The 24,430-nt window shown below is 42.2% G+C and overlaps 1 protein-coding gene across 3 annotated transcripts in view; it reads right to left on the reverse strand.

Moving 5' to 3' along the window:
- The window catches only part of EDIL3 (EGF like repeats and discoidin domains 3), a 233,692-nt gene extending 210,933 nt beyond the window's left edge, over positions 1-22,759 (reverse strand). The window contains exon 1 of one of the 3 annotated variants that reach the window (XM_064642242.1): positions 22,456-22,759. In XM_064642242.1, coding sequence (XP_064498312.1) covers positions 22,456-22,522 — 67 coding nt within the window. In that variant the 5' untranslated portion in view covers positions 22,523-22,759. The remainder of the gene's footprint in view (positions 1-22,455) is intronic. The other 2 variants (XM_064642241.1, XM_064642240.1) reach the window with 2 other exon arrangements.
- Positions 22,760-24,430: the final 1,671 nt, after the last annotated feature.

Raw genomic sequence — 24,430 nt, forward strand, 5'->3', positions numbered from 1 at the left:
AGGCTAAGAGCAACACTGGGACGCTTTTTGCAGATGACACAACCCTGTGTGAGGCTGTTTCTCTGTGACAAATTTGAGTTTTCCATCTCAACGTGTGTAATGAAGAGTTTCATCCACTCTTGTGTGCATATGTCTTCACACACACCTTGATTTCTTTTAAAAAAAACACAGCAAACTCAAGAAATCTAACTGCCTCAAAACTTCCCATGACACACCAGCTCTCTGTTTTAAGTAAAGACCTGCTCCACACAGACTGTTTGCAGACGTGACCACCCTGCAGTATTGGTATCTTCCATGTCATTGGCTAACTAACAGGCAAGTTGTGCATAAGTCAAAGAGCAAGCTGAATATAAACAAATATTTGCCCAGATGTTACTAGATAATGGCAGTAGTTACATGTAGTTAAGAGACAGAAAATGCTATTTATACTTCCCAGTTTATTTTCCTGTTTTCATTGGACAATTTTAATTTAACACATCAGAAAATATTTAGAGAAGGTCTGTGCTGCTCAGAGTTTCTCATGTAAATCCAATAGCAAGAAAATCCACACTAGCCCTGAAAAGAGCAAGGGCAGGGCAGTTCAAGTTGTGTTGGTGTGGTGCAGGTGTACCACCACATGGCATCACAGTGCAACATGTGCTGGGTAGCCAGTACTAACCTCAAATAGTGACCAAAAATTCCTACCATCTGTAGTTAATCTCTTTGTGCAGACTTTTGGCAAAGTCTGTCAAGAAAAGGGTTTTTTGACTTTGTTTCACTCCTCTTGCACTTTCACATATCTACACCAGTATCTTGAGTTCAAAACCACCGAATTCTCTGTGAAGAAGCTGGATATTGCACAAGGCACTAGAGTTAGGAGGAGCAAGAAATGCAACTTGTATAAGGAGATCCAAGAGTTTATACTCTTGAAAATTTGACCCCATGGTATCGAAATTATATACAAAGTGAATGAACCTACAGTCCCTTAACAGACCACAGGGAGCCACAGGAAGTTTTGTGCATATCTATTGCTCTGGGTAATGAGCTGTCAAAATACTTTACTATTCATGAAATAGGTCTTCATCATGAAAAATACTCTAAGAATACAAAACAAAAAGTATTCCCAGATGCAAACAAATATCTGGAGTCCCAGGATAAGGGAAAGGGCATTTTCACCAATTACCCTGGTGTGAATGCTTCAGTTTGAGTTGACTTTTATTCAGGCAAGAGTCCACTTTTACAAGCAGTCACACCTGACAAGTGAAACGTCCTTACTTTTCCTAAAATCTGTAAAAGCTGCATAACATTGATCCCCGTCTCCTGCTGTTAATGAACATGAGGAAGCTATTCACTGTAATATAGGGAGGTGCTACAGGAGGTCTAAAGTACAGACTCATCAAATTTGTTTACAGATTCATTTCCTATTGAATTTATTTATATACTCATTTGGTGATGTTAGTTTCTTTTTCTTAACAGATTTAGTTTCATCCTCAAATATGTATTTGTAACATGTAGCTAAAATTTCTTTCTGGTTAAAGTCAAAAAAACCCCCAGTGTACACATTTTAAGGAACTGCATTTGGTTAGAAAGCATTTGATTTACTCTTTAAATGCTCAAAATGATTCTGTTGTTGTCTATGCTATTAAGTTCTCTTTTCCCTTTGACTTCTCTATCCTAGTCTATCATTTTGATGATTCTGCTGTCCTTGGGTTTTTCCACCGGAATAGTCCTCAACTGAAATTGTGTCAGATGATTTAAATCCTCTTGTGACAACACTAGTGAAAGAAAACACTTCCTCCCCATCTCAGATCTCCACATCACTGCTGAACTTGGGGAACTGTCAAGTCAAAAAAGCCACTGCTGAAGTGCAGTCAAAAGTTCATCTTCCATCTCAAAAAACAACAAGGGGAATACTGGAGTGACTGAGTGTTTTTTCATAAATATGAGAAGGAATATATGTGCTTATCTTTAGGATTAAATACACTCAGATATTAGTAATTTTCATAGGTTTGTATCACTTGAGGAATATTCAAAGTTGCAACCTTGATAGTCACTAAGACCTTAGTGAGAGACAGTAAGATTTTTTATTCTAGGCACTACATTCAGGAATACCCCAATTCTCATGGCACATCCAATATGAATTCTCATCTTTTCTTTGCTCTCTCTCTCTCTGCCTTTTATGAGGAGCAACAGTTTCATCTTTTTGTAAGAAAATACATACTATATATATTCATTTTCTTCAACAGATAGCTGTGGAAGTCTGGAAATTCATTTGCTTCAAGAAACTCTTCTATTATGTTACTCAGTCCTTCTAATTGCAAATTTTAAGCTGACCCAACATATACATCTAAGTATCTTCACATGAAAAAATGCTTGTAATTCTAGTGCACAAAATTACTATTTCTGTTTAATGGAAGCCTGTAATCAGCATGATTTATTTTCTTGCTCCTAAAAACTTCAGTAGCTATGAAGTGAATGAAAGAAATAGGAAATGGCTTAAAAATTACTATAAAACAGCTGAAATCAATGGAGTGTGTTTGAAACCTCTGACTTTGAAGGACAAATATTTGAAAGCTGTAGGTAGGTCTTGGTGATCAAGAAACAACCCCTTCAGGAGTTAATCTTGGAACTGTCACATGTATCTAGCAATTTGGTGGTTTTACTTGGATTTACTGACTTTGGTGGCTTGGGAGGAACATCACCAGAAACTCAAAAAGAAGGAGGAGAAAGTTCCTTCTTCTGGATGAACCAAAGGTTGTATTTCTCTTTTCTTTATTGAAATGCATGGCTTCAATAACCTTAGTGAAATTCCTATGAACACTGTATCAGGGACTAATTATGCTGATACTTTTAGTCTGTGTTTGGCCCCACCACCTGTGAAAGTTTTGCTCTTTCCCTGCCAAGTTATGGGAAAACAAGCACTGATAAATGGGAAAATTGTCCTTGAAGAGAGCTTCTTGTGTAAACTCTTTTAATTGGTGTTCTGTGATTGGCTAATTGTCTTCCAAGGTCACTTGAAGGAGGATTGAGGAGGAGGAGGATGAAGGACGCCCCCAGACTCATTTGGAAAAGACCCCCCTGAGTACAGTACGCAGGCACAGGGAAAGCCACGCGTGCGCAGAAGAGATGCACTTACATAACCAAGGAGGTGAAACTGAGGGCCTCTGGCAGGGCGGTGCTGGCCACACCTGGGAGGTTGTGGTCACTCAGTTAATTGTACAAAAAGCAGATAGCTCTTTCTTGGAAGAGAGCTAGCTTTACCTCAAGGACAACGTTGCCTTTTGGCAGGGCCGCCTGCCAATTTGTGAACTTACTGACTCTCCAAGGATGCAGCTTCTGCTATGGGTAATTATAGGTATGCTAGGTCAGTAAGATAACTTTATGGGCAACAGCTGGGTAACTGGGGAGGTCGTGCTGGGGGCTTATTTCTCTCCTCCTTCCTCCCTTTTGGGTTTGTTCATTTTGTTGGCCACCTCTTGGTAATAAATATTGGTTTTTGTTAAGCTTTTAACGGTGTCATGGTTTCAAGATTCGGTATGTTTCGAACCCTCCCTAATACGAACACAATCCTGATTTCTGATCAGAAATACAGATGACCTCAAAAAGAGGTTGCTCCCTCCTGCTCCATGAGAATGTAGAGTAGTCACACAATTTGCCCAAAACATGTTTGAAAAAGTAAGACTTTTTTAAGCAGTGTATTTACTGATAAAATCAGCTTTTTATGAGTAGAAAGAATCCAGAAATTTAATGACAAGCCACAGCTTTCCTCTCATCTACTGTTAAATCAAAATTCACCTTTGCTAATTTCTAAGAATGACACAGGCAAATGTATCCTGGCACTTGAGTTACAGCAAGTTCAGCTGTAACCTTACTAGAAGACCAAGAAGCTAGCATACAGAGAGCCATATAAAAAACACAGGGAATGTAGCCCAAGCAGGAAACTCTCCAGGCAAGCTGATATTAGTGAATATCATATCTAGTTGCCTGAAACATTACTCATACAGTAAGACTTCCCAATATCATCATACTCGAGTGCATCTTGTCTTTATTATACTACTCCTTGATGCTCTACAGCTATTCAACCTATTTCCAGTCCCTTTTTTTAAGGTTACATGAAATTATTTGAACACAGTGTTTGTTTATAATTTTGGGGTTTTTTATTACCTATGAGTTAGACAGATGCTCAGAAATGGTACTGCACAAATAACCATGGGAAGCAGACACTGGCAAAACATTACTTCCTTGCATGTATTAGAACTTTGCACAACTCAGAGCCATAAAAGAAAACAGAGGAAAGGAGCAGCAGTTGCTTTAAGGTGCTATTTTTGTCAAAAATCTGCAGCCAGACTCTCAGCTGGTGGAGGACAGAGATGCTACAGAACTCTGGCTTTCAACCAGAAGCAAGCAGGGCTACTTCTGTAAACAGCAACTGCTGACACCAAGATATGGAGAAAAAAGCATAAATAACCTTAAGTTACTTCTACCTCTGTGGCTCCTTTCCTCTGAGACTCTGCTATCACTATTTCCACAAAGGTATTCTGCCATTTTATTTTTTTCTACAGGACTGAGCAAAAAAAGAAATTCAACAAAGCTGCCTTTCATCTTCTCAAAACTCATCCTTAAAGCTCCCTGTGTCACATGGTATCCCTGACCTTTAGTTACACCAGGAGATCACTATGACCACTTTGACCATCACAGCCTCTTATTTCATTAGGCTCCATTGCTGCCCAAGCAACATTTTCTTTTATCCTGAGGCTACAATGTTTGAGATTCTTTCATTTTTCTGTGTGGTTCGTTAACACAATGCTGTGGTACCAGCCAGTATGTCCCTAGTCACCGTGAGAACAGAATTAGACAGATCTCTTTCTCTTTTTCTCTTTCTTCTTCTCCTTCTTTCTCTTTCTCTTTCTCTCTTTTTCTCCTTCTCTTTCTCTTTTTCTTTTCCACTTTATCTTTCTCCTGTCTTACTCTGTCTGGGCAAAGTGCAGCTCTCATACTCTACCTCTTACTCCATACCAAAAGTTTGTTAAGAGGATTAGGAGCTTGTCAAAGTTGTAAAAGCTGAGAGCTATTGTTACTTGAAGTTCGTTGCAGGAGTTGGACCTTGCTGGAGCTTGTAAAATTTAAGGGTTTGATAGCCAGCACTTTTGAGACTAAATAGTGTCTAATTGCCAGAGAGAATGTAACTATATCATAAAGCATGAGAGTTCCCTGATACATGGACTGGTGTCTTTGTTCAAGCTGATGAGAATTTATAACTAACATCATGCCCCCTACCAAATGGGTCATGACATTTGGGACTCTTAGCCTGTTGCACATTTTTCTGGGAGAGAATCCTTGTGTGAGCATTAGAGGGAAATGCAGAAATCTGAGCATTAATCCTGAATGCAATCCTTAGCTGATGGCTTTTTGGGATAAAAGGTGAAATGGTATGTCTCAGAGCATATTTTCCAAAATCCAAAATTGCAAAATTACACCTTTTTTTTAAAAATTCTAAGTCCTATTGAATGCTCTCAATATGTAATGAAGGCAATCAGAGGCAATGAAAACTGCCTGGCTTATTGAACCTACACATTCTCATTTTTCAAACAAAAGAAGCATTTCAGACTGAACTAAGGGAAACATAACTCATGATCAATGGTCAGTAATCAGGACCATTAAATTTATGCATATTTTTATTTATCTTCTTATGCAGATTCTGCCATATAGTGATCAGCCATGTTTACATACTGCTTTCATTAATAGACCGGTGCAGGGTACATTCATTTTACTGGCTAATTTGCTTGAAACTAATTTCTCGAGGCAGAGCCCAGTGAACTAAAGTGCCCATAGGTTTTGTGAAAAGTATAACAGCACTTTCCATTAGTTTTAAAGATCAGCTGCTTTATTACACAAAATACCTCATTTCTTACCTCAGTCAAGAAATAGGGACATTTTAAATTAGATAATTAATTATTAGAAAGTGTCTGCTCTTCCCCCAGAGTGTAACCAAAATGAATCGCCATTTCAGTTCATTTTAACTTCTTCCCTTAACACTCATATAAGCAGAGTTGTTAAACTCTTAGCATGATCACTGAATCTTAAATCTATAAACCTCAGCAGGAGGTTTTCATCCGAGGTCTCTTGAGCCGAACCCACATTGCATTTTAAAATGCAGGCTCATAACTTCATTCTAATGTGCTTGAAGGCCATGGTTTTCTGTACCAGTCTGGAACGTGGATATTTCTAATATTACCACCTCCAGGAGAAAAACGTTCAAGAAGAATCTCCACATATTGCTACCCAGTGGTTTTTTTTTTTCACTTGTATTTCATAAACAAACATAAAGGAAAGTTAATAATGCAAGTAAATCTTTTGTTTTGGGGTTCTTGCTGCCAGCCCAAGATGATAAAGCGAAAACTGCAAAACAAAAAACCCCACAAAACTGAAAATCACAGCTTGTTTAATGTTGCTTAGCCAACTTTATTAATGATAAGCAACAATTAAAAAGCAAATGAGCAAACAAAACCAAAAAAACACCGGATGCACCTTGTATGTCTTAAATTTTTTTTTGCCAGCATCTATATGAAATGCAATCCTATTCTTTACGTTGAAAGGAGAGACTATTCTTCATAAGGCAGTTGAACAATGCTTTAAGCTCACACAGACACTCGAAATGGGGGTTATGAGGGGCATGAGTCTTCATCCTCACCCCCAGTAAGCATCATATCTACAGAGAAAGTGATTCTCACTCTCCTGCCATGCACTGCTGTGAGGAGTCTGCCTCTGTCTCCTCAACCTCCCCCTTCTGCAGGCAGTGGGAGCTGCATTTTGCCCCTGAACCTGCCCCGTCCATGATACAGCCCTGGTCCCACAGGTCTCCTCTGTGTGCAGGGCAGGGGAGCCAGTCCCCACATGGTCTCCCTGACCTCACCCCCAGTTACTCAGGCCTTTCCTAAACTGGGCATCAAAAACACAAACACCAGTGCACTCAGAGGGGCTGAGTGCACAACATCCACTGCTCTCCTCCCATCCTCACCCCAGCCATTTCTTCCCAGAAGGCCCTCAGGCAGGTTGGGTGTGATTTACCCCAATAAACCCACGCTGAAAGCTCCCAGGTACCTTGCCCATCACATTCCTAGAAATATGCTCCATGATTCTCCCAGGAACCAAGCAAGGTTAATTAGCCTGGAGCTTCCTCCTTCAGCCAGCCTTTCTGACTTCATGGGATACGGATGCAACACTTGCCTTTCTTTGGTCACGGGGGTCCTCCCTGGACCTCCCAGAGGTTCCAAATGTCCCTCTCTGCAAAGGCACTGTCCAGCTCCCAGCACCCTTGGATGCAGCCACTGGCCCAGTGGCCCAGGGTGAGGTTGTCTCAGCCACCCCAGCTTGATGCTCACCCAGTGCTGGTTATTTCTCTCCTTGGCCCACCTCTCTAAGCACAAAGGCCTGGCTGGGGAGGACTCTGCCACTATGAGTGGTTAGTTCCTTCCACACCCACTGCCACACCACCCCACATTTTCTCTGTCAGACCATCCCAATAGCATCACTGACCACAGTCTCCTTGCACCACCCTAAACTTAAGTGCCCCAGACAAGACATCACCCTGTCTTTGTTTCCTGCAGGGAAGTCTTCTTTAACTATCACCCTCCTTCTTTTTTTTTCCCCTTTGCTCTCTCACCTGGTTAGTACCTGTAACTGAAAAACCAGATGTGGGGAAGAGAGCTGAGATGTGACATCAGAAATGATAAGTTTCCAGCCTCCTCCATCAGAAATTATGAGTTTCCAGCCTCCCCCATCATGGAAGTTTCTAATTACAGCTCATTTGGGGATTGTGCCTTAGACTTCTCTCCTCATTTGCAGTGAGCTGTTGGCTTTGTGGGGTCTTTGCAAGACCCTGTCAGTCTCCTGTTTGTCACACAGCACATCCTGACAGGCACCACTGCCCCCACCCTGGGCATCTCTACAGCCGAAGGCTGAGGCAGCAGCATCCTCCTTCGAGGTCTCTGGTGTTCCAGGGAAGATGGTCCAGCCCATGCCAGAGCCAGACTTGTTTGGCACATCAACATATAAATATTCTTGCAGGAGAAAACAGCCTTCTGCAACACTTACATTTGAAAGACGGTGGAGTTCATTTTGGATACAGTGTTACTGAACAGGTATGTTGCAAAAGGACGACTTGGCCACTTTGTGTTAGAAAAAGTTGATAAATATTTTATATAATTGCTAACAAGCAACCCAGATTAAGGGGCCCAGATAGGATCAAAAAGAGATTCTCAGTTATTAAGGCACAACACACCTAATGCAGTGCTGGCAGTTTTTCATCTCTGTTTTCGCACGAGAGACACGAATCCAAACCTGAATATGTAATCTAACAGCCCAAAATTTCAGATAGGTTTTATCCCATTCTCCAGTAGGCTATAATACATCTGGTTGTTTTTTTTTTTCTGAAGGTTCTCTAAAACTATAAAATCCTAAACTATGTTTATAGTAATAAAAAATTGCACATCTGATCTGAAGATTTAATAACTTAGTTTGGACGTGAAGTGACAGCTTGCAATACAGATAATAGTTTTGGCAAAGCTGCAGACATTAATCTAGGGACAGCTTTGGGGTAAAGTTATTCTGCTGTATTCAAAAGAGGTGTCTTTGCATTATTAAAATCAAGAGAAGACACAAAAATCCATATTCCTTAAAAAATTATATCTGAAAAACGACCTACTTTCAATATCAAGTTTGGATTAACACGTACCAGGGCCTTTGGTCTTCGAACCATCAACTGAAAAATCAAAAATCCCCAAGTCCAAGTCAGTTCAATTTACAAATGGAAAAAGAAAATAAAATGAAAAGAGATAAAATAATAGTCCAGAGAAAAGAAGCACCGGGTTAAGGTATAACATAAAGCTGAAACCTGAAAACAGTTTCAAATAACACCATGTTTGACACAGTGGAGCCTTTTGTCTGTATTTCCTGCCCTGAATGTACTGCAGCTGCAGCTAACTCTAGTTCTTGGCCATTATGACTTGTAACACTGTTAATGTTCAGAATTATTAGAAGGCTTTCAATTATCTAAAGAGTTCCTGGACAAAATAAAAACTCCATATAAAGCCTTTGTGCAAAGGGTGAAATTAGGACCTCATGAAAACCTCAGGCTCCAAGAAACAAAAAAAATCCAGCCAAACACAAGAGAATTACACCTCTTCCCACAAAATATGTGAATAAATAAATAAATTTATTCTTTACTCTCCCAGACAACAGTAGATGTAGTCTAAAAATTCAAGGTAGTTAGTGCTAAACAAACTAGATCACTACAGAGATACCAAGGATAAATATATTTATTTTTAATGCAGGAAAACATTCCCTGGAAATTTTTTGACAGCCTGAGATAGCTGTACTGAATGCAGAAACCTGCAAACATCCCCATCACTCTTCACTTTTTGATGGATATTGCAGAATGTAAATACTATATAATGACCTGCCCTATGTTAGTACTCAGAGATGTGTTAGAAAAAGCCAAAAACCAACAAAAATATTACATGGTAGTACAGTAATGACTCATCCTCCCTAGATAATACATCCTTGTACAATTCATGCACTGCTGTTTATAACCAGACTACCACGAGATCTGACAGGATCAGGTGGTGACACATCCATGCTGCTCCGAGAACAGCATTGACAATACACTACAAATTCTACAGAGGTGTAATTTCTTCAAAGTCCTCATTTCCACCAGGAAAATAAGGGTTCTGCTGTTCCTTAGAGAGCATCAAGACTGAATACTCTCCTTTTTCCCCTTACAGCAATAGGAAGCACATGGCACAGGAATGACCCCATTCCTTCCTCAGTCACTGGTAGAAGGATGTTTACATGTGGAATGATGTCTACCTGTGGAATGGTGCTAACCTCTGGCTGTTCCCCAAAGCCCAAACTCCAGGTGAAGCTAAAGAGCAAGGGTGATTCAGGGAGGGTACTAGTCAAAAGAACTAAGTGTTTTATTTTTAAACCACATCAGTTTTGAAGCGGCACCTTTCATAAGACCAATTTCAGCAGACATACACTGCAGCCTGTAATCTACTAGAAATTCAAAGAACAGGTGTAATATGTCTAAAATCCTCAGTAGTTTTTCTTCTGTATCTTAACAGAAAAATGGGGCAGAGCAAAACTAGACCCTTTCCAAAACTGCTTTTTCTACAGAAAATTTGTTCTGAGATCCTATATTATATTAAAGGTTTTTAAAAATTAGTCATAGAATCATAGAATCAGCTGGGTTGGAAAGGACCTCCGAGATCATCAAGTCCAACCCTTGATCCAACACCGCCGTGATTACTAGACCATGGCACTAAGTGCCACATCCAGTCTCATCTTGAAAACCTCCAGGGACAGAGAATCCATCACTTCCCTGGGCAGCCCATTCCAATGCCTGATTACCCTCTCTGTAAAGAATTTCTTCCCAATATCCAACTCTCCAGCCTGTCCAGGTCCCTCTGCAGAGCCCTTCTACCTTCCAGCTGATCGACACTCCCCCCCAGCTTGGTGTCATCTGCAAATTTGCTGATGACGGACTCAATCCCCTCATCTAAATCATCAATAAAGATGTTAAACAGGACTGGGCCCAACACCGATCCCTGGGGGACACCACTAGTGACCAGCTGCCGACTGGATGCAGCACCGTTCACCAGCACTCTCTGGGCCCGGCCCTGCAGCCAGTTCCTAACCCAGCACAGAGGGCCCCTGTCCAAACCATGGGCTGCAGCTTTTCCAGGAGTGTGCTGTGGGAGATGGTGTCAAAGGCTTTGCTGAAATCCAGGTAGACACATCCACAGCCTTTCCCTCATCCACCAGGTGGGTCACCTGACCATAAAAGGAGATCAGGTTGGTCAGACAGGACCTGCCCTTCCTAAACCCATGCTGCCTGAGTCCATCCTGAAGGTGCTGTGTGATTGCACTTAGGATGATCTGCTCCATAACCTTGCCAGGCACTGAGGTCAGGCTGACAGGCCTGTAGTTTCCCAGGTCCTTCTGGCCCTTTTTGTGGATTGGCATGACATTCACGAACTTCCAATCATCTGGGACCTCCCCAGTGAGCCAGCACTGTTGGTAAATTATGGAGAGTGGCTTGGCGAGCTCTTCCGCCAGCTCCCTCATCACTCTTGGGTGGATCCCATCTGATCCCATAGACTTGTGGGGATCCAAGTGACTCAGCAGGTTGCTAACTGTTCCCTCCTGGATTACAAGGGGGCTATTCAGATTCTTATCTCTTTCTACAAGCTCCAGAAGCCAGCTGCCAGCTGGCTTCAGAAGGCAACCGTTACAGAAGACATATACTATGCTATAAACAGATTGGGCACTTGCAATTTCAATTTTAAGAGCTTCTTGCACATCATTTTGAAAATGAAAAAGAAATTAGGATCTCCTGCATGTACAGTAATGACTGAGAATAATACTGAATGGCATTAACAGGGTTCTCCTGAAGCAGCAGTTCCAGATGATTCCCTGTTTATGAGAGACCTGCAACTCTTTTTGTAAATATTTCCACTATTCTAACGCTTCTCTCTCTCACACACAATGAGATGTATATGCAAGCAGTTGCTGTGCTTGAGCTGGCACTACAGGGGATCTAATACTACAGATTTTAGCAGACATAAGTCATCAAATCTCATTATTCCTCTTAAAAGTAGATGCCTTTTTCCAGTGATGCATTGAGCTTTGTTTTCAGATTTCAGGTTGTATAGTCTGGGGCGTACAGACATGTCAAGAATATAAGGTGGGGGACAACAACACAAAAAAGCTTGATGTGACCCAAGAGACAAAAGATTGTTATGAAAGATGCTAGCACAAGGCTTCATGATTATCTGCCAGACTGGACCATTCATAGGGTGAAAGTGGAGCTTCTTGAAACTCAAAAATCATTAAAGAATGAAAAATGTTTTTTTGCTACAATTCTTCACCTCTGTAAATGTTGCCTCTCTAAAGACAATAACTACAAAAAAAGTTCAGAACAATTATTATAATTAAAGCTCAGTGAGCCTTATTCCAGTGAAGTTGCGATACAGTTTTGGAATAGTCCTCCTTCCCTCCTCTGCCTCAAAAGGAAATTTATACTTAGTATTTAAAACTCTGTTAGCATTTAAAACTCTGTTAAGGTTTTTCTACAAGTATTAATGCCATAACCACAACTCATTACTGCTGGAAAAGGAACCAGTGTACCTATTTTTAATTATTTATTGCTTTTACAGGAAATTTTTTTAAAAATATTTATTAGGAAAAACAAATAAACAAAAACAACAAAACAAAAATAAAAACAAACAAAAAACTAATTGGTCAAAATTAGTCAATCACTAGCCTCAGACATTTTGAAGAGTTTTCTTTTTATCCTCCTGAAGTAACTGAAGCATGCAATAATTTTACTCATTTCGCTTATTCTTTCTTCCTGGTAAGCCTTCAGCTGGTCTGAGTGGAGGAGCCAGAACCACATTGACTCACCAGTACTTTTAAAGCAGTTTTCGTGCTTAGAAATAAGCCAGAGCAGAATTTCTAAGACAGGCAGCTCCTCCTGTTCCACTGAGAGTACACAGGAGCTCTGGAGCCTCCTCTGCTTTGCAAGGCCCAGGAGGGATCTTTATCCACTGGATGAATATTTGCAGCAAAATACTTAGGGAAGGAAAACACAGTAATCTGTCCTCAACAAAATAACCTACTAGGTTAGTTAACCAACACTGAATCTGCCCCAGGATGGGAAGATGGCCACTCAGGACTGGGAGATGGCTGAAGAAATACAGAATTTGCTCCTCTGCCTTCATCCCTCCAAGGAAATGCAGACAAGAACCCATGGATACTCATGGATCTGAACTCTCAGCGTATTTTCACAGTGGGACATACAGAGCTCTACACAAGGCAGGAAGAAATCTGGCATTCCATGCCTTAGGGTCAGTCCAGAAATCTATTCCTTGGAAAAACATGTGTAAAACTGTCACTGAGAAAACTATCTGTAACTCCTCTTCTCTGAGGGAACCAGGTGAGGACACATCTGGTGTCCAACAGCGCTGTCCAGTCCACTCCCTCCTCCCTGTCCCCACTTCCTTTCCCTTGCACCATCAGTGACACTTGGCTGGTCCTGACCTGAGTTATCCCAACAAGATAAAATACCAGGAAATTTTACTGCTTTGCATAAGACCATCAGCAGTGTTGAAATCTGGGGGAAGTCATTGGCAAAGGAATTAGATGGGCTTGGCCATAGTGTCAGATCTTACAGGGCATAGCTACTCATCTCAGCCACGTCTGGCAGTAAAAGAATTTGGAGATTTAGGAATTTTACTATAGATCAGACACTTGTTTCACTCCTCTGTGTCCAAGATGTTCTGAGCCACATGTCAGAGCTGCACCTTTTACTTTTCCAATTTTATTCACAACTCAGCATTTTGGTTTCAAACTGGCAGAGAGAAACTCTTCCCTGTGAGGTTGGGGAGGCTCTGGCACAGGTTGCTCAGAGAAGCTGTGGCTGCCTCATCCCTGGAAGTGTCCAAGGTCAAGTTGGACAGAACTTGCTGCAACCTGGGATAGTGGAAGGTGTCCCTGCCACTATCCCTGCCTGGGATAGTGGAAGGTGGCAGGGATCTGGATGGGCTTTAAGGTCCCTTCCAACCCAAATCAATCTGTGCTTCCATGATTCAATGATTTTAAATGCGTATTTGTATGTAATTATTCATATACAGTGAAAGACATTGAGGCATACTGGAGTGATCCCTGCTCTTGCTGTGTAAAGCCATACAGATGTAGTATTAACGTTAAGTCAATATGCATAGTCAATCACACTTTATTCCAGCTGATTTCAGAATTCTCATTCAGAATGTCGCTTTGATTATTTTTTTCTTCTTAAAGGATTTCACAAAAGAAGGGATACATCTGACACTGCATTGTCAAGTATGCCTGACATTTCTTCAGTTACCTCTTTTTCTTTTTTATTATGACTTCAGTGATGGGCTGAACTACAAGACCCACATTTGGAGAAGAGTTTAAGGTTAAGTAAAACTGCCATAGGAAGGAATCATAGTGTTGAAGAACAGTACAAAAACACAGCATTTCTAAGAGAAACTTCTGAAAGCAAAATATACCTGAATAAGGACACCAGTTTTAAGAGAAGTCTGGTGAAGACAGCGAAGATGCTAGAATAGAATGGGCTTGATCACAACCAGGAAAATAAAGGCCATTGTTTAAAAGGTTCCTCTTTATCCTGGAGGACTATCTATAATTGATGCATAATTTTGTACAGGTCAGAAGCTAAGCCATAAAAAAAGACATCAAAGAAATTAGACAAAATCATCATTGAAGGAACATATTTAAAACACACCATGGAAGAGAACTCTAGGTCATTTTAGCTACCTCCTGTGACAACAATACATCATTCCTCCATCCACACTGTACACTGTTCACAGTATTAATCTAATATTCCCTTGAAATTGTTCAAATAAACAGCATTCTGTGGGTTTAAAACAGTTCCAGAATAGTATCCGAAAGCAATCAGCTAGTAGGTCTTACTTTTTAACCTAGAAAAAACCTTGTGAGGCAATCCTGTGCAATTCCTCACACAAGTAAGGAGTCTGACAAATTACATTGCATATAATATTTTCTCCATCTGTATTTCAAAAGCCTGAGCTGAAAAAGGAGTAAAAAAAAAAAAAAATACATTTTGGAGCCCTGTCTAGAACACACTGTCTAGAAACATAATAATAATTAACTAGAAAAACAGAAAACCAAAAACAACTGACAAAGAAATTAAAGCGCTGTGGTCTATAGGACTGTAACAGAGAATAATTAGGGAGGAAACTTGGATTAAAGGGTCTGGTTGTATGCAATGATCATAGAATCACAGAATCAGCTGGGTTGGAAGGGACCTCTGAGATCATCAAGTCCAACATTTGATCCACTACCGCTGCGGTTGCTAGACCATGGCACTCAGTGCCACATCCAGTCTCATCTTAAAAACCTTCAGGGATGGAGAATCCACCACTTCCCTGGGCAGCCCATTCCAATGCTTGATTACCCTCCCTCTAAAGAAATTCTTTCTAACATCTAACCTAAACCTCCCCTGACACAGGTTAAGACCATGCCCTCTTGTCTTGCTGATAATTGCCTCGGAAAAGAGACCAACCCTCACCTGGCTACAATCTCCTTTCAGGGAGTTGTAGAGAGTGATGAGGTCTCCCCTGAGACTCCTCTTCTCTGGGCTGAACAGCCCCAGCTCCCTCAGCCTCTCCTCATAGGACTTGTGCTCAAGTCCCTTCACCAGCCTAGTTGCTCTTCTCTGGACCTGCTCCAGCACCTCAATATCCTTCCTGAACTGAGGGGCCCAGAACTGGACACAGCACTCCAGGTGTGGCCTCACCAACGCTGAGTACAGGGGAAGAATCACTTCCCTGGTCCTGCTGGCCAACAGTGTTCCTGATCCAGGCCAGGATGCCATTGGCCTTCTTGGCCACTTGGGCACACTGCTGGCTCATGTTCAGCTTCCTGTCAATCCAAACTCCCAGGTCCTTTTCTGCCTGGCTGCTCTCCAGCCACTCTGTCCCCAGCCTGTAGCACTGCAGGGGGTTGTTGTGGCCAAAGTGCAGGACTCAGCACTTGGCCTTGTTGCACCTCATCCCACTGGAATCAGCCCAACTCTCCAACCTATCCAGGTCCCTCTGCAGAGCCCTCCTGCCTTCCAGCTGATCAACACTCTGCCCCAACTTAGTGTCATCTGCAAATTTGGTGATGGTGGACTCAATAACCAGCAGTGACAGAAGTCGTTGTAGATGAGGGAGGGACAGATTGAAAGAAGTAAATGCTAAACAAAAAATAAATCGAACATCTCCTATTTCTTATTTTTCATGCTCATGCTTGGTGTGTGCAAGTCCTATCCAAAAGTATTTCTTGTGTTGTCTGTTGTAGCTTCACAATTGCAGAAACCCAAGACATGGGTAATCAGATGGCAGAAATTACTGTTATTTATACACTGCTGTCAGAGCTCTCCATAATTACGCAGGTTGACACAGCATCTTGACAATGATAAGAAAAAAAAGCAGTTTTTGTAGAAATTTTGTCAGCCTACTTACACAGCAAATAAAATTACTGTAGCTAAAAATTGGCAAAGCAGTCATCTCTTTCAAGGTTTTTTTGTCTGTCAAAAAGTTACTATTACCAGAATACTCAAAAGATTGCAAGTGGAGAGGGACAAGAAGAACAAAAGAATGTTATCTGCAAAAACACTAAAAAAGAACTCCTGCTCTGTATTTAAATTAAAAATTTGGAACTCTCAGGTTCAAATTCATGGTACAAAACACTTTAATAGTCAACACGTGCATTCCACGTTCCATGTGGGCAAGGTACTGTTGACTGCTTAAACTCTTGCATGTACAGAATTATAGTGTTCTGATAAAAGTATTTTCTTGTTAGAAGTTTTCTCAGTAGCTTTAACCAAGAGTCATCACTTGATGCAGACACTGCATCCTGGGTGGGTTGTGCCTCTGGATCTGACCCCAGACTTCCACACACCCACCTGGGACCAGAGACAACAGAGAGCATCCCACATCCAACATATCCAATCTCCTATCTCCCCTGGGGGAGGTCTGGCTCCCTCCCCTGCTCCCTGTGGTCTCCAGGGTTTCACACAATGCACACGTTTTTTGCTCCTTTGGTTTCCTGACAGGATGTGCCAAGGACCCAGCCCTGGCTCTGCTCCAGGAGCGCTGATCTGCCTGATCCTGCTTATCCATCCGCTGCTCCTCCCTGCTGTCATCTGCACACTTCCAGCTGGCTGTTTTAAATATTGTGTTTATAAATTGTAACTTCTCAAAACTGAAAATTTGATGTTCTGCTGCTGCAGGTGGATGAGCTTAGATAGTCCAGGATTCTCTATTTAAACGGCACAGATGAACTAGTACTTTCTTCTCTATTTTCAGACAACTTAACCAAATTCTTACATCTATCTATGCCTTAAAAACAAACAAACAAACAAACAAACAACACTCAATTTTTTGCCTACAAATGGTCCCTTATTAAAAAGTTTTAAGGGAGCAGAGTGAGGAATACTATCGTTATTCTCAAAAAAAACCAAAGCTCTTTTCGGTTGTATATAACTATACTTTTGTTGTATATAAAACTGATTTTTAGTTGAAATACAGAGCTCTGCAAGCTGAGTTCACAGGATGAAGAGATCTTATTACTAAAACTTCTAAGTATCAGACCAGATGTGAGGCAAATAATTGGATATAACTCTCTAAAGTGAAAATATACTCAAAATACAGTATGTATGCAGACAGCCACTACACATTATGTAAAATTAAGATGTTTTCAGGTGTGTTTCACATGATAATGCATTCACACACATGACATATTAGCTAGATTAGCTGGAGACTTTATTAGATAATCATAGTTTGCTTCATTTCTCAGCTTTTAAAACTTAAAGTATAAGAGCACCCCCGCTGTGATGAAAGGTAACACAGCTTGCTAATTAGAGGGAAGAAAACCCCCACAAAAAAACAAACAGGAAAACCCTGCAAATATATCCGGTATATTCCCACAGCAGCAAGATTGGGATTTGATAAAACCTCAGAGCATGAGGAGATGGTGCAGGTTCTGTGCCTCCAGATTTGTGGGATACCACGTGACAGTTCAAATCCTTGCTCTCAGAGCACCCTGGTCCACAACTGCGCTACTGTTTTTGGATAGACCCATGCTCTGGTCCTGCAATGCAAATGGACAAAAGCTGCTCAACCGTCTACACATATTGTTAGAAAATCAGCCGTACCCTGCTGTCACTACACACTGTAAGTAGTTCTCCCTTAAACATAAGATCCAAGTCTTCTATAAAGATAATAACCTAGACCCATCATCACTTATTCCTCAGGTTGACAAAACACACTGACTTTAGGGTCCTGTTGCCTTTCCCCTAGGTTCTCCCCTTAACTTTAAGTGAAAACTGTGTGTAGGTCGTCCAGTATAAGACAGCATTTTCCAGAGGTTTTAATTTTGCAGATGTTGATGTTCTTACAACTCTTCTTTGGGTTTGAATCTTTTTTTAACTCATCTTTTATTTTCTAACGGATCATCTGACTAAGGTTTCACTGTATTTTCACTGTGAACATGTTTTGAAAGTTGAAATAAATTAATACCCGTTTGTTGTTCAACTCATATTTATTCAAACTCAATCTGGGCTTCAAGTGTGCTACAAACAAGCCCAGTATCATAGAATTACATAATCATAGAATGGGTTGGGTTGTGAGGGACCTTAAAGATCAACTCATTCCAACCCTTGCCATGGGCAGGGACACCTTCCACTAGCCCAGGTTGCTCCAAGCCCCATCCCACCTGGACTTGGACACTTTCAGGGATGGGACAGCCACAGCTTCTCTGGGCAACCTGTGCCAAGGCCTTACCACCCTCAAGCCAAGAATTTCTTTCTAATATCTAATCTTGCTTCTAATACAACACTAACCATCCGTTGAGATTCCACAAATACTCCTGGCTCTGTGGCTTACCTGAGTGTGAAACATCTAAGAACACAAGAGGATTAAAAAAGTAACATACTAATTCCTATGTGACTCACAGTAAATTTCAGAATAACATAGACTTATCTCCTGACTCTTGTAGTTTCTTAAACTCCACTTCCCCGGACATCTTCACTCTGAAAGGGTATCAGGGTGTGAATTTTTTACTGCTGTTGTATGGACACGTGCTGCATAAACAGTTAATTTAAGGCATAAAAATCACCCTCTTAATAGAAGGTCATTGTTTTTTGAAATAATTTTCAAAGTGTATCATTTCCTTGATTTTGAACCTGATGATAACTGGAAAAATGTGGAGGAGGGAAGATAAGACAGTACCCCTTTTCACTATGCTGCCATTGATACACAATCTTGTATGAAGTGTACCCCTTGAAAAAAGACATAAAGGATAAGGACATAAAGGGTAGTGAAACAGGTAGCTGGACAAATAAAAAAACCTAACTAATAATACCAAAACTATTAATTCCAGTTATAATAATGCATGGCTTGACACCAAATTCTGTCCTGGGCTGACCAGACACGTACAGAATGCAATAGTATATCCTCTATACGCTTTCTGGAGGCTATACAAGCAGTCATGGAAAATCAATTTGAATACAAATGTAATTTGTTAAAAGAACAGTGAAAATCATTATGCAGGGTCACACTGTCAGCAGTTTGTGGTGAAGCAATTGCTGTCCAAAGATGCAAAGACACTTAGTAAAACAGAAGAATCTTGGTCTTTAAAAGCCTCTGTGATCTTTTCAGCCTTTTAGTATAGTTACATGAGAACAAAGCCACAGTTTACCTCTCATTTTCCAGCACTCTTACTCTTTGCAGCTCATTCCAGCTGCAGAAAGAGGCTTTATAGAAACTTCTAAACCTCAGAGAGAGTGAAGGTTCCCACTGAAATGGAGAAAAAGCAACATCTTTGAAACTGCTCCTTCCAAGTTGCAAAGTATTTGTCTTGGGCTGACAGGACACAGACATAAAATAAAGAACTAGGCTTGACTGGTTTTGGCAATGTCAACACCATTTTTAGACACAGCACACATAAAAATTCAGCAGCCTGCTAAGTGGAAAAGGATGATACAACTTAGGGATCAGCTTCACTATAAAGATGACTCAAATGGTAATTTTTCAGAAGGTCCTGTTGCAAAGCCATTTATCACCAAGACATGGGATATACTGATTTTCTGTGTACTTACCATAGCATCATTACCATAGCTGATCAGCTTACCCTATGGCCTGAGGTAAATCTGGAGACTGAAACAGCCATCGGTTTTAAATTATGTTTTCCTTTCCTTTGATCGCAATATTTACTGACTGTTCTGAAAGGTATTGGCTTATTTGTCCCTAAAAATAATACATGGTGGGGATTAAGGAACCTGTATTACAGTACATGAGATACACTACATTTTTTCCACCTGAAATAATCTCTTGTAGTCTATGTACTCACCCTGGTAGTTTCTGTCTCATCCACTGCAGAGCAGAACACCAGAGTGGTTCTCGTTCAAATTTGACCAAGGAACAACAGCAACAACAATAAATGCAAAAGCTTACAGCTGTTTTGAAATATTTGTAAAAGGACATTGCTTATTAAAAATGCACCTACAGCTGTCTTGCAAACTAAGGGGTAGAAGTCACTGCACCCTTGAAGCCCGGTTTCATCATGTACTTGCATATAAACACCTCTGAAGATCAGGCTCCTGTTACAGTGCATGAGATTGCAAATTTATTAGACTGGCCAGGAAGAAGAAAATTACAGTCTCCCATTAAGATGACTTTTTCAACATCATCATTATCTCTCAATTTTCTCATCCTTCTCTCTCCCTTAAAAACAACAAGACAAAAAAACCCCAGACTTGCTGATATACTATGTATTTGTACCAAACACAAAAAGCAAAAGATGTTTTTAAGACATTATGAGTAAATAGGATTTTGACTTCCATCATTACTTTGCAAAGCCCCAACAAAAAAAGCAGTTGGTATTGTTCTTTAACAGTAGGCTTGAAATGCACGTCAGTAATGAAGTCTATGACTTAACTTTGATCTGCACTTGGAATTTACCCCAAAGGGTGGGGAAGAACCAGCCACTGCACTTCCACAGATTTTCATCGTACACCATTATTACATTAATGGGTTCGCCAGTAAGTGATGTTGAAACAATGTATAGGCAAGTTTTGTATTGTTCAAAACCTGCTTTCTAAAGAGTTTTGACTTACAGAGTCATTGTAACTTTCAAAGGATCTATTAAAAGTAAACGTTATGACAGCCTGCAAAATTAACCCAGTATATCAGACCTGTCAAGCAACATTTTGCTCTGTTTCAGCAGAAAGAAAAGACTGTATAATTTTCTTCTGTTTCATTTGAAGAGCCAAGGACAAACCTTCAACTGAAAAGCTTAAGCAATCACAGAGCAAATGGATTTTTTTCCTTCCTATTTCACTCCTGCTAGAAAATCTATTAAGTTCTCTCTGTTCTGAAGTTACCTAAAACCGTGACAAACTGTAGAATTTAATGAGAAAATGTCCCAGATGTGAACTACAGTCCTACAGAAGCCCGATGCAAAGCACTTATGACAAGTCTAGACTTCGTGGCACACAGAGCTATCTTTTGTTTAAAAAAAAAAAAAAAAAGACTTTGGGGAATAATCTGCAGGTACAAGGACACATTGCATAAGCTATCACGTGCTCACGGTAACTGTATGAATGTTATCGGATTTTGAGAATTTAAGGTCTAATAAAATATTCAGCTTTACTGATACACTGGTTTCATTAAAAAAAAAAAAAAAAGTGAGGGGAGCAGGTTTAAAGTCAATGGGAATATTCATTAGGACAACAGTTGTTCTTCTAAGCTCGGGAAAGGTACAAGTGGGAGGATAAAAAGGTCTCCAAGCCGGGTAGAATCCCAGGGAGGGACAGAACATCCGCGGCACAAAGAGACGCTCGGAGGTCGCAGAGGAGGAAAAGGCCCCGCGGAGGGACGCAGGGGACAGGAGAGGACCCTTGATCGTTCCGAGGGAACCCAGGGTGGTCCCGGAGCCCAGCCCAGCCCCTTCCTTAGCAGGTGTCCGAGCGGGAGTCATAGGTTGGACTAGATGATGTCAGAGGTCTTTTCCAACCTAACTGATTCTGTGATGCGACGGAATGGGCAGTGCGTGATCGCCCACCGCCCCAGGCGGCCCCTTCTGCTGCGGGGGGACCGGTCTCACACCCCCTCCATCAGCTCGTCGCAAGATGAGCTCCTACAACTTTTTTAATGCGAGGAGGGAAAACCCTCATAGCCCGCACTAACTAATTATTATAAATAATAAAGAGAAATCCCAAGAGCTCTAAAGTTATCTTTCTGGGTTAGGGTTGGCTTTCTAATTCTTTTTTTTTTTTTTTTTTTTCCCCTGGAAGGGGGTGAGACACCCAGAAGGCGCCGTTGGTGTTTTAGGTGGAGATGCCCTAATTAGGAGGCAGCAAAAGGGTCGCCTGGCAAGAGCTACTCGCTGCTGACGAGATGCTGAAGCCCCCGAACGTGTTCGCAAAGTGTTCCGCGGTTTGCTGGATATGTGTCTTGGAGCTCAACAGCCTCCAAATTTACAATGAAGACTGGTGACTGGGGAGGGTTGGCGAGGGGAGGAAGGGAAAAAGAGACGTGGAGAGCTCTGCGGATATTAAACGTAATCCAGACTAGAGGCTGGGAAGATTTAAGCTCTCACGCCGTTTCTTTCCCCTCTATTTAAGCATAGTTTCAAAACCAGAACGCATCTGAGGATGGATCTTCCTCCGGCTTGTGTTTCAAACGCAGATATTTAAAAAAAACCCCATACTTATCTACAGAGAAAAAAAAAGGAGAGAACAGAGGGCGGTAGTCGGCTCTGAGCCGCCTCCCCGCACTTGCACTCGGACTTTGCGGAAGCTCCGGTGTGACCCCAATCCCCGGTCCGTGCCCGCTCCATCCCCGGCGGCCCCCGGGCGCTCACCTCGGGCGGGGCGCGGCGCCGCCAGGCTCCCGCAGAGCGCCAACCAGGCCAGCACCGCGCGGCTCATCTTTCTCCTCTTCCTCCTCCTCTCCGCCGCCTTTGCCGAGGGATGAGAGCGGTGCCTCCGCCCGGCGCTGCGCTGCGAGGATGCTAAGGGAGGGTCCAGGTTCCCCGGCCCAGTGCAGCCTCCGCTACGCTCCCACGGCCGCTTTCAGCGCCCTATGCGCGGCGCGCAGCCCGTCCCGCCGCCCGCCCGCTCTGCGCGCCCGCCAGGTGCCGCCGCGCCGCCAGCATGGCCCTGTCTCCTCCTCCTCCTCTCCCTCCTTCTCCTCCTCCTCCTAGGGGCGGTGCCGCGGGACACACCCCGGCCGCTCCCCGCCCGCGATGCGGTGTGGGACGTGGGATGTGGGATGTGGGGTGAGGGATGCGGAATGGAGCGCCCGGATAGGGATGGGAACCCCTGGCTCATCGCGCGGATGCTCCCGCAGCGCCCTGTTTGTGCTCCCTGTATCCTTGGAGTTCCCCTCCCGTGGCTTAGTCCCTGCGGGTACCTGCCCTCTTCTATGAGGTTCACGCAGGTGTTTTACCCTCCACACAGGTGTTTTGCCTTCCACGGAGGTGTTTTGCCCTCCACAGATGTCCCGTAGGTGCTGTCCAAGTCATGCACTGTCTCAGCTTAAAACTCTTCCTGAACATCTAGACAGGGAGCTTGGATAGAATCACAGTCATGAAATGGTTCGAGTTGGAAGGAACCTCAAAAGTCATCACATCCCGTGTGCAGGGACACTTTCCACTAGACCCAGAAGATGTCTATTCTTTCACTCCTCTCCCTCCCCCGGTAGGATGCTGTCCTGCCCGTTACTGAGAGGAAGTTAAAGCAAAAATGCAAGACGTGGTGAAATTTCAGAAGTAGTGCAAGGGGAGGACGGGAAGGTCTGCTGTCAGACCACTATGCACTTTTTTATTCTTATCTCTTTTCCCTAGGTGGGTATATGGAGCTACAAGAGTGAAAAAAAAAAAAACCAAACCAAAACTAATTGCCCAGTGGTCATCAAAAATCTCTTCAGACATTTTACGTCTGTAATTTGCATCTGCTCTACATTCCCTCACAGCAAAAGACCCCAAATTAATATTATATTAAGATATAATGCAATTGCCGAGTGAGAAGGATGTACTGAACAGCACTGCGTTGTTAAGAAGCATTTCGGCAGAAGCTGTGGGCTGGTTGCATGACAACAAGAAGAGAGATCGTGAAATTAGGAGTGGAAACGACCCGTTAAGTCGTTTGATCTGTTGGTTATTTTGGCTGGCACCTCAAAGTAATTCCAGCATTTCATTTTGCAACCCCTTTGTCTGCCATTAAACGCCTGTCAGTGGCAGGGTGATAGCCCTTCCCTAAAGCTCTGGTTTTACAACTCAGCTAGCAATTAATCGCATTTTTCTTTGACATTGAAAGTGTTTTGATTTCAACACACTGCATTGTCAGTAAAGATTTAAAAGGATCAGGCTTTTTTGCGCTGGTTAAACTATGAAATTAACAGAAATAACACACCTTCATAAAAAGCATTTGACATCCAGAATCCCAGAGCATTTTCTGCTTGCGTGCAGACCAGTGGTGCACACAGCAAGTGTGCACTGCACCCTTCATGAGGGCACAGGCCTCTCCAGTGGCCCTCAGCCAGCAGTGGTGGGGCACTGCAGAATTATCCATCCAGTTAGGACAGATAAAGGGAAAAAAAATCTCCTCTACATTAATTCAGCCCACGCCGGTGGAGAAGATACTTTTTCACAGGCTGCAAACCAGTGTTTCTCTGTGGACACTCAGTAGCTTGTAACATCCACCAAAACTTCCACCGTCTTCACTATAATGTGGAAAATTCACCTGGCAGCACTCACGTGGGCTGCAGTCATGCCTACGATTGCATCACTACCTCCACAGCAACTTGGATTTTACATGTTAGTGTCCATGTCAGAG

The sequence above is a fragment of the Pseudopipra pipra genome, chromosome Z (assembly GCF_036250125.1).
Source record: "Pseudopipra pipra isolate bDixPip1 chromosome Z, bDixPip1.hap1, whole genome shotgun sequence".
NCBI classification, from domain to species: domain Eukaryota; kingdom Metazoa; phylum Chordata; class Aves; order Passeriformes; family Pipridae; genus Pseudopipra; species Pseudopipra pipra.